The sequence below is a fragment of the Limulus polyphemus genome, unplaced genomic scaffold, assembly GCF_000517525.1.
Source record: "Limulus polyphemus unplaced genomic scaffold, Limulus_polyphemus-2.1.2 Scaffold6214, whole genome shotgun sequence".
Taxonomy (NCBI): Eukaryota; Metazoa; Arthropoda; class Merostomata; order Xiphosura; family Limulidae; genus Limulus; species Limulus polyphemus.
Genome location: NW_013671824.1, coordinates 31,279 through 41,735, shown reverse-complemented (window position 1 = coordinate 41,735; position 10,457 = coordinate 31,279). Strand labels below are relative to the sequence as shown.

The 10,457-nt window shown below is 31.7% G+C and overlaps 1 protein-coding gene across 2 annotated transcripts in view; it reads left to right on the top strand.

Annotated features, from left to right (window-relative positions):
• Window positions 1-729: 729 nt before the first annotated feature.
• The window catches only part of LOC106473485 (ras-related protein Rab-23-like), a 14,783-nt gene continuing 5,055 nt past the window's right edge, over window positions 730-10,457 (top strand). Inside the window, exons 1-7 of one of the 2 annotated variants that reach the window (XM_013934167.2) lie at window positions 730-779; window positions 3,074-3,369; window positions 4,789-4,910; window positions 5,827-5,912; window positions 6,584-6,660; window positions 9,351-9,430; window positions 10,214-10,296. In XM_013934167.2, the coding sequence (XP_013789621.2) occupies window positions 3,337-3,369; window positions 4,789-4,910; window positions 5,827-5,912; window positions 6,584-6,660; window positions 9,351-9,430; window positions 10,214-10,296 (481 nt within the window). In that variant the 5' untranslated portion in view covers window positions 730-779; window positions 3,074-3,336. Of the gene's footprint in view, window positions 780-919; window positions 1,033-3,073; window positions 3,370-4,788; window positions 4,911-5,826; window positions 5,913-6,583; window positions 6,661-9,350; window positions 9,431-10,213; window positions 10,297-10,457 lie in introns of those variants that run through there. The other variant, XM_022401908.1, reaches the window with a different exon arrangement.

The following is a 10,457-nucleotide window of genomic DNA, read 5'->3' as shown; positions in this document are numbered from 1 at the left end:
AACATTCCCCAAAGTACATGATAGTTCTAGAAACGTTGCGTCACAGTAGTCATGTGACTCGATGACGCAACAGTATGTTACTAAAACCACAGGGTTAATATTTTCCAACTGCTTTCAGGCCGTATAATTTTAAACATTCTTCAACTAACTTAAAGAATATTCATATGTTTGCCGATTACAATGAATTGAAAATAATAACACGAAATAATGTGTTTGTAAAATGTACGTACGTATGTATACGATACCGTTCTTCAAATTGAACGCTCATGATAACCAAAAGCACGCAGGATCAAGAGAAAAAAAGTTAGTTTAAGAAAAGAAACCCAATAACCCGAGCGTCTTCCAAAAACACTTGGATACTTAAAATGTTTCGGAACCTGTTGTAAAAATGGATATACACGCTTAATTTTGATAACTTTGATTTAGCCAAAAATTTCTTATCAGCTACAAAATAACTTAGATTCTACACCGATATTTCAAACAACCTTTGAAATCCTTTTAATACCACATCTTTATATTTAACTTACTCCAATGTATATTAGCATTTCTACAGTTTTTAGGATAGTAAACATGAGTTTTGTAAAAATAGAAACAAAAAAGAAATTTGAAAAAAAAAACATTTGTGTTTAAGACCTACCAAAATTATTCATTAAATAAGTTTTGACTCTTTTTTCCTTTCATAAGTTTTCGAACGACGTGACGAAGTTGTATTCTCAACACATTTTGAACAATGTGAGTGGCTGACGAGTTATTTGTTCGATTGACGTTTTTAGTTACCGGTAGGTTACTTTTTCTGTACGTTGAAATGTAGGTAATCTTTTTCTCTTTGAATTTCATAAGCTGGAGTTTATTGCAGGCACTTCAATTTTCATTTTTTTTGTAATGCTGATGTATTGGCTCATATAAGACTAACTGTTGATCAGTCAAGAGTCTAACAGTAACAGTGTAACGTATAACTATGAGTTTAACCTTAAAATAATTATTACGTGTTCAACTTGTTATTATGGTATGACGATGATTGACTGATATATGGTAATACTAATAATACTATTGACCAGTTCTGAAAATTACTCATTAAAATTAGTGTTTGAAGCTACACTCAGTCACTGTTATTTTTAGTCGTACTTAGACATATACTTGGAGTCTGAAGTCTTACATTTAAAATTTGATTTAACTTTTTAGTTTTATCCCAAACTTCTAGAAGTTATTGTTCGAACTAGACCGTAGACGTAATATTACAATTTACAGTGATACTGATACCTGATGTAGGCATAACGTTATGATACATATGGACGACGGGAAATATTAAAATTGTTAAATCAAATGCATGTGATAATAACCTAAACTCATGAGATACAAAATATGAGATAGTGAGACATATAACTTCTGCCTAAAGTCTAAACTTAAGGATATGTTTAAAAATAAACTTTGTAATTTTACTCCCATTTTGGAATTTGCTTCTAATCTGAGTTCTAATAAAGTTCTAAGTAGTTTTAACTTCATTTCTAAGAATGGCAGACCAATCAACATTTTAATTTCAATGTGTGTCACTGTCCTAGGATATTTTGTGCTGTTTGCTATATGTTACAAATATTATAATCAGAGTTGTATTTATAACAGTGAGAGAAAATTTTATTTTACTAAAATGATTAATTTCTTTTTTTCTAAACCACTTAACTTATGATGATTTGACTTTTGTGTATTTATTTTAGGTCATCTTGCTCTGACGTTTATTCCTAAGACTATTTGATCAAAACAACTAAAAGCAGATCTTCTCCTTACATTTAGAAAATACACTAACACTAGTAACAGCATTCACCACTTCATCAGGCCAACTAATTAAACAACTTTTAAACTCATAAAGAAAACTTGTTACTCCTAATTTTAAACTTCATAATTTCAGTAAATCACAAAAGCAGGCCATTCCTAGACAGATTGTCATTGCTTCTAATAATTTTAAACATCTGAACTTCTTTGAATATAATTCCAAACTATTAAACTCCTTTTTTTTTGTCACAGAAACTGAGTGTTGTGGTTGAACTTTTGAGTACTATCATGGTAACATTTTTATAGTGAAGAAACAAACTTTATACAGTTATTTTATAATCAGATATAAGATGTACATCTGTAAGTAATTTTGTTACAGTAATATATTCTTTACATTATACTCTTTAAATAATAATGTCTAATTTATAATGAGCAATGTATGATTACGTGTGTAGGTAATATAACAAAGTCATATATATATGTATATCTGAAAGTGTCATTTTGAAGTAGAAGTGCTTGAGAAATGAATGCTTGTTAGTTTTCCCCTCTGATCTGAGTGACGAGGCTGAAATTTGCTCGAATGATCGTACTGGTTCTGACATAAAGGTGTATTTTTGTAAATTTAGGGTTTATTCTTGATTTTTTTTTAGATAACTTCTAAGCTGTTATTATATAGTTTTTATTGTTAATTTCAGCTACAACTTTATTTATTAGGAAGTACATTACTTGAAGGACATGTGAAAGTATAGGTAGGTCAGATCATCCCAAACTTAGAGATCAATTTATTGATACAGTATCAAACTACAACTTTTTTAACGTGCCATACCAAATATATCGTCATGTTTGATGTTTTCTCTCAATATGGTGACCAAATGTCTGCATATGAGGAATGCTGTCACCGAAAGCGTCTCATGTTAAAAAAATCACTGAAAATCCTTTAGTTTCATTTCTGATATTATTGTTAACTCTGAAGTAAAAATACATATGAAATCAGTACTTGGCTGGTTTTCATTATCAATTTGTCAAAGAACAATAAAATCCTATAACAGATATTCATGAGAAAAACATGATTGGCACTAAAACAGAAAGTTTCTCTGTTACCACCTGAACCTGGAAATATGGTGACTGTAGGTAAACTTTTGGTACAAATGTTCCTGGTTTTGGATAACAAAATATGGTCACCTTACATTAAACTTGGTGTTTTTAGTGATTTTTTATTAAATAGAAATTTAAGTGCTCTTAGCAGATAAATCTTAATTTATTTTGTCATTTCTGATTAAAAAAAATTTTTTTTTTTGTTTTTCAGGGTAACAGTGAATTAAACTAATGAACAGAAATGAAGAGAAATCAAGTTTGAGAAAATTTGGGTATTTGTTGTAGTTAGATATTGCTGAAAATCAGAAAAAAAATAAACTTGAATAAGAGAAGAATTGATGTTTTCAAAATAAATTAACCATTCTGGAAGAAAGTTGTTAAACAACACTAGAAACTTTTACAGAATCTCATGGTTAACTACATATCTTGTAGCCAAACAAAACCTTTAGATTCAACTAACGTGCAAAAATAATCATGAAAGAAGAGGATGTGGAAATAGCTATTAAGGTAAGTATTTCTGACTTTCATTTTACTTTTGGTGTGAAATATGTTATTGTCTTGTTGAGTACAGAAGTTTGTATTTAAACAACTGGAAGACATCCTACATTCACTATACAGAAGTTTGTATTTAAACAACTGGAAGACATCTTACATTCACAGTACAGAAGTTTGTATTTAAACAACAGGAAGACAACCTACATTCACAATACAGAAGTTTGTATTTAGACAACTGGAAGACAACCTACATTCACAATACAGAAGTTTGTATTTAAACAACTGGAAGACATCCTACATTCACAATACAGAAGTTTGTATTTAAACAACTGGAAGACATCCTACATTCACAATACAGAAGTTTGTATTTAGACAACTGGAAGACAACCTACATTCACAATACAGAAGTTTGTATTTAAACAACTGGAAGACATCCTACATTCACAGTACAGAAGTTTGTATTTATACAACTGGAAGACATCCTACATTCACAGTACAGAAGTTTGTATTTAAACAACTGGAAGACATCCTACATTCACAGTACAGAAGTTTGTATTTAAACAACTGGAAGACATCTTACATTCACAGTACAGAAGTTTGTATTTAAACAACTGGAAGACATCTTAGATTCACAGTACAGAAGTTTGTATTTAAACAACTGGAAGACATCCTACATTCACAGTACAGAAGTTTGTATTTAAACAACTGGAAGACATCCTACATTCACAGTACAGAAGTTTGTATTTAAACAACTGGAAGACATCCTACATTCACAGTACAGAAGTTTGTATTTAGACAACTGGAAGACATCCTACATTCACAGTACAGAAGTTTGTATTTAAAGAACTGGAAGACATCCTTCATTCACAGTACAGGAGTTTGTATTTAAACAACTGGAAGACATCCTACATTCACAGTACAGAAGTTTGTATTTAAAGAACTGGAAGACATCCTTCATTCACAGTACAGAAGTTTGTATTTAAACAACTGGAAGACATCCTACATTCACAGTACAGAAGTTTGTATTTAGACAACTGGAAGACATCGTACATTCACAGTACAGAAGTTTGTATTTAAACAACTGGAAGACATCCTACATTCACAGTACAGAAGTTTGTACAAACTTCTGTGTTTTGAATGTACAATGTCTTCCAGTTCTTTAAATGGATGTCTTCCAGTTGTTTAAATACAAACTTCTGTACTGTGAATGTAGGATGTCTTCCAGTTGTTTAAATTACATTCACAGTACAGAAGTTTGTATTTAACAATCTGATATTATAAAATGTAATGCAGTGACATGATTGTAAAATGTGAAACAGCCGTAACTGGAACATAAATCAGTAATCTACCTGTGTATGAGTATACATATTTTATAACACTTACGGATATGGACGTAATAATATTTACATATTGTGTTGGTTTTCTTTCAAGGTTGTCGTCGTTGGGAATGGAGCTGTGGGCAAGTCGAGCATGATTCAGAGATATTGTAAGGGAATATTTACTAATGATTACAAAAAAACTATTGGTGTGGACTTTCTTGAAAGACAGATTGAGTGAGTGTAAATATATAGGAATCCTTTAGTTACTTTTACGTCTGATTAAATATTAAACTGTTGGACTCTAAGAAGGAGGTATTTCAAAGACTGTTCTATTGTACTTATCTGTGTATCACTTAATTGTACCGTCACTCATATCAAAGTTTGGACAAGGTATTTTGATAGAGATCGTGTTTACTTGATTCTCTAAAGATTGATAAGAATGTGGAACGTAAAGATTGTTTTGATAAAGCTGCCACTAACAAGCAATAGAACTGTTGTTTGTGTTTGATTTTAGACACTGAAATATGGTTAAGCAACTGTAAGATAAGATAATATTGCTGTATAAAATGGAGATACAATCTTAGTGATTCTAAATATCAAAGTTAAATATTAAGTGGTAGTTTTTCCATAGACAACAGATATCTGCATCTTTCATTATGATACTCTGTTGATAAGAAATGTATGAATGTAAGAGTTCCACCACCGTTTTAGGTATAATATCGTTTAGGAATCATCTGCTCCAAAGGGCGTGAAGAAATATTTACGGGTTCCAAATAGTTGCTAATGTATAAAATTTTCAACAGCAAATTACAGTTAGTGGATTTTGATTAGTGAAGATAGAGACTTGTTTTATTTAAAAATGATATAAAGCATCTTATTTTGGTTTGAAGTTTTGTATATTTGTTGTAGTAACTTGGTGAGAAAAAAAACGTTGTGTGTTTCTAAAAGCCTAATTAGAATGTAAGTGCTCTGTTTATGTAACAAAAAGTGTGATTCTTCATTAAAAACTAACAGTTAATATGTTATTCAAGAAAGCTTGAAACAAGAACATAACATGGCATTGGTGTAAAGAGAGTCAGAGTCTGCTAGTATTTTGTTAATAAGTATTTCATAGAAGTAGGTTTTCACTAATATCTTGTACTTTTGGCAGAGTTGACTGTGAGGACGTGAGACTCATGTTATGGGACACAGCTGGCCAGGAAGAGTTTGATGCCATCACTAAAGCCTATTACCGTGGTAAAAATGAATAAAAACAATACGAGTAACATTTTATATTACATTAATAAACTTTATTACAATAACAAGAAACGTTCACAAGTAAATAATTAGAAAAACAATGTGACTAGTTTTGGTCATGTAAAAGAATACATGGGATTTGATCAACAGTGTTGATGTGGTATGACATAAATGATCAGGTCAGTGGGATATTATAGGTGATCAGATCAATGTGTTATGATATAGATGATCGGATCGGTGTGATATGAACAATGTGACTAGTTTTGGTCATAGAATACATGGGATTTGATCGACAGTGTTGATGTGGTATGACATAAATGATCAGGTCAGTGTGATATTATAGGTGATCAGATGTGTTATGACGTAGATGATCGGATCGGTGCGATATGATACCAGAAATCTCATAAACACAAAAACAACAAGACACTAGAACCTTATGACAGATTGTCCGAGTGGACTGATGTTTTAAGAAAATCAATCAAACTATCAAATAATCACAAAATGAATCAGCTTAGCTAGCACATTTTAGACTTATCAGAAAATTGCAAAACGATCAGTTTAATAGTCCTTAAGTAACACTGAAAACTTGTATACAAGAAATGTATCAGAACTATGAAGTTTATTAATAGTAATTTTCAGATGCACTTTAAATATCTGTTTCTCTGTGTCAGGTGCTCAGGCATGCGTTTTGGTGTTCTCAACGGTTGACAGAGACTCCTTTAAGGCTGTTGAATCGTGGAAAAGTAAGGTGAGTTGACAAGACTTAGGTTTTGGATAGCATTTATAGAAAGATATCTAGATATTTCTCTGTTTTTTTTATTATAATTTGTCCTGGCATCTTAAAGTTGCTTTAAAGTGCCAAAATATATATTTTGCTGCTTATAAAATAATGGGTAAAGTATTTATTTTATGTTAAAGATAAAACTATTGTGGAATTTATATAAAGAAAAAGAAAATGCAAAGTTCTGGATATTGTATGAACAATTGTCCAAGCATGGTTCAGATGGGATTCACATAAGTCCTTGAACTTGTGGAAAAGTCATGGAAAAATCTAAAAAATTTCAGAACTGGAAATTTTGGATAAATTGCTATTCTATAAAAATCCTGAAATTTTAGTTTTGATGAAACATGCATGAATTAATTAATTTAATTTAAAATAGTAATTATTTTGGTTATTGTAATTGGGTTTATTAACTAGTGTGAATCTTGTGGCTTGAATAACCCGAGGCTATTGCAGTTTTCCCTGGTGGACACATTTGTTAAAATTCCAGGGAAAATGAAAGATTTATCTTGTGTGTCAGGATACGAAAGTTGTGGAAATTTAAGTTTTGGTCCCGGGAAAAGTCATGGAATCTTTTGTGTGTAAGAACCCTTTAAGAGAGTTCAGTTAAAGTTTGAGTATGGGTCCTGAAATCAATGTTTTTTTTTATGAACCCTTTTATAGAATTAATTTAACAATGGGCATTTTACTTGAGTTTGTTAATTTTATATTTTCAAAACTAAACTGACAACAAAAATGGGGAAACTGTTATGATGTCCTTAACTTACTAGGATTCTCAGCTTGTTATAATGTTCTTAACTTAGTAAGATTCTCAGCTTGTTATGATGTTCTTAACTTAATAGGATTCTCAGCTCGTTATGATGTTCTTAACTTAGTAGGATTCTCAGCTCGTTATGATGTTCTTAACTTAGTAGGATTCTCAGCTTATGTTCTTAACTTAGTAGGATTCTCAGCTTATGTTCTTAACTTAGTAGGATTCTCAGCTTATGTTCTTAACTTAGTAGGATTCTCAGCTTGTTATGATGTTCTTAACTTAGTAGGATTCTCAGCTTGTTATGATGTTCTTAACTTAGTAGGATTCTCAGCTTGTTATGTTCTTAACTTAGTAGGATTCTCAGCTTGTTTTGATGTTCTTAACTCAACAGAATTCTCAGCTTGTTATAATGTTCTTAACTCAGCTTGTTATAATGTTCTTAACTTAGTAGGATTCTCAGCTCGTTATGTTGTTGTTAACTCAGCAGGATTCTCAGCTTTATTAATATTGGGAGCTGCAGGAAATTTGACAAATAGAATGTATTAGTAAGTCTAGAAAACTTGAGTCTGGAACAGAATTTCAGAGTTTCACAAATCTCTCAATCCTCTCGGACATCAGGTCAGAAATTCTCACAGTCCGACATGTCTTTTAGTACTGTTGTACCTTCAGTCCGACATGTCTTTTAGTACTGTTGGACCTTCAGTCCGACATGTCTTTTAGTACTGTTGGACCTTCAGTCCGACATGTCTTTTAGTACTGTTGGACCTTCAGTCCGACATGTCTTTTAGTACTGTTGGACCTTCAGTCCAGCATATTTTCAAGTAGACTTACCATAATTTCACTAGAATAAGTTAAGTTTCTGTAATTTTCACAGTCATTTTTAGAAGATTCTTGAGGAGAATTTACCCCGAGACTGCAGTACGTGCTTTTTCTTTCTATATATATATAGATATTAATGTTAAATTTTCCCCTGGTTAGCTGATGACTTTTAATGCAGCCAGTGAGATTCTCCTTAAGAAAACTTACTAGGTATTCTATTGATTACAAATGGCAACATGGCCAATTAAATACACTGCCGGGGCAAAGCCGGATGTACAAAGAAAATCTTTGCCAGCAAAGGATGGTAACGTCGGTAAAGAAAAACAGAAAATCTTTGCCAGCAAAGGATGGTAATGTCAGTAAAGAAAAACAGAAAATCTTTGCCAGCAAAGGATGGTAATGTCAGTAAAGAAAAACAGAAAATTTATGAAGCTATGAGAAAGTTGATAAAAGGGTCTGAGAAACGTGGCTTACTTTTGACAAAGAGCAAGGTGTTATGAAGTACACTACTTGTATTGGGATCTTCGGCAATCCTTCAGTAGAAAACTGAAGCAAGCACTCTGGCCACCTCTTCATTAGTGGAGGAACAAAGAATTTTAACACCTGCATAGAAGACGACTATTTCTGATGTTTTGATGCCTATATCTGCCAAGTTGAACAATGATGATGCAGACAATGATACAGATACTAACACTGAAGTGGAAGAGGTTGTGTTGGTTTGAGTTCAGAGAGAATATGAATACAATCAACATCTGAATTGAACTGTGTTGTTGTTGTTTTTTAAAGTATTCTATGTTATTACTCTAATCAGGTTGCAATCTGATGATTATCATCGCTTATTAAAACAAAAAAAATTATGTAATACCAATTTTATTGTTCGGTCCACCAAAATCTGAGTTGTTCCACTCAATTTTCAATCACTTTTGGACCAGATGTCTGCCAGAACTTTTAAACTCTGGGATTTAACATACTGAAAAAACTTTTTGTGCATTAAAATAGTTCTTAAGTTATGATTTAAAATAGGATTGAGTTTTATCGTAATAGGTTGTGTTCATGTATACGATTATATTTTCTTTAACTTTAGGTTGAGAATGAATGTGGAACTATACATATGGCATTAGTTCAGAACAAGATTGATTTGGTAGATGAGGCTCTGGTAACGAGGTAAGCGATAATGTTTATACTGACTGGATCATACATGTGTGGATATACAAACAACGAGTTATAAACGTAATGAAGCCTGATTTACCAATCATGATTTACAGAAGGCTAACACAATAGTTTGGATTCAAACTATTCGAACATCAGAATAATAAAAACAACTTTAATTTGTAATGGCTGCACAACAAAAAATTAAATACTTGCGTGAAATGTTTCACACTTTAAAGAAAAACTACAATCTCTTCTACAGCAGTTACTGAAATCTGACTTCTTGTATTTAGCTTTTATTTGGGTTAATATATTTTCAAGTAATATTTTCTTAAGTTTTATACAGCTTAAGTGTTTTAAACAAGTTTTAATATTCCTCCTGTTTGAACAAATACTTGGAAAAAGGCATTTATTTGATCATTTCCATTAGAATTTTTCCAGTGTAGGATTTAATTTCCAGACCAAATGTTTTAGAATATTTTTTGTATATGTTACAAGACTTGGCTAGTGGTTAGCATTCCTGGACTGTGAACCACAGGAGTCATTGTTCAAAATTTATTACATGAAAAACATGCTCTGCATTTTGGGGCTGTGGGTGTTATAAGAGCGACAATCAGTTTCCACAATTTTGTAGCTGTTTGCTTAAATATATCAATTCAAAATTATGGCCGTGTACAGGTAGCCCTAGTGTAGCTTTTCACATGATTCTGAAACAGATGAAATGTTTCAAGATAAATAAATGGTGTATTTATATGTCAAAACAATAAATTATTAACTGCAGTTTTCAAACATTGACAGGGAAGAAGCTGATGATTTGGCAAAGAGACTGAGGCTACGATTTTACCGAACGTCTGTGAAAGAAGATTGTAACGTTAGTGATGGTAAGACTTTGTTTTACAGAAGATTATAATGTGTGTGTTGAGTTATTAGAACGATTTTACCGAACGTCTGTGAAAGAAGATTGTAATGTTAGTGACGGTAAGGCTTTGTTTTACAGAAGATTATAATGTGTGTGTTGAGTTATTAGAACGATTTTACCGAA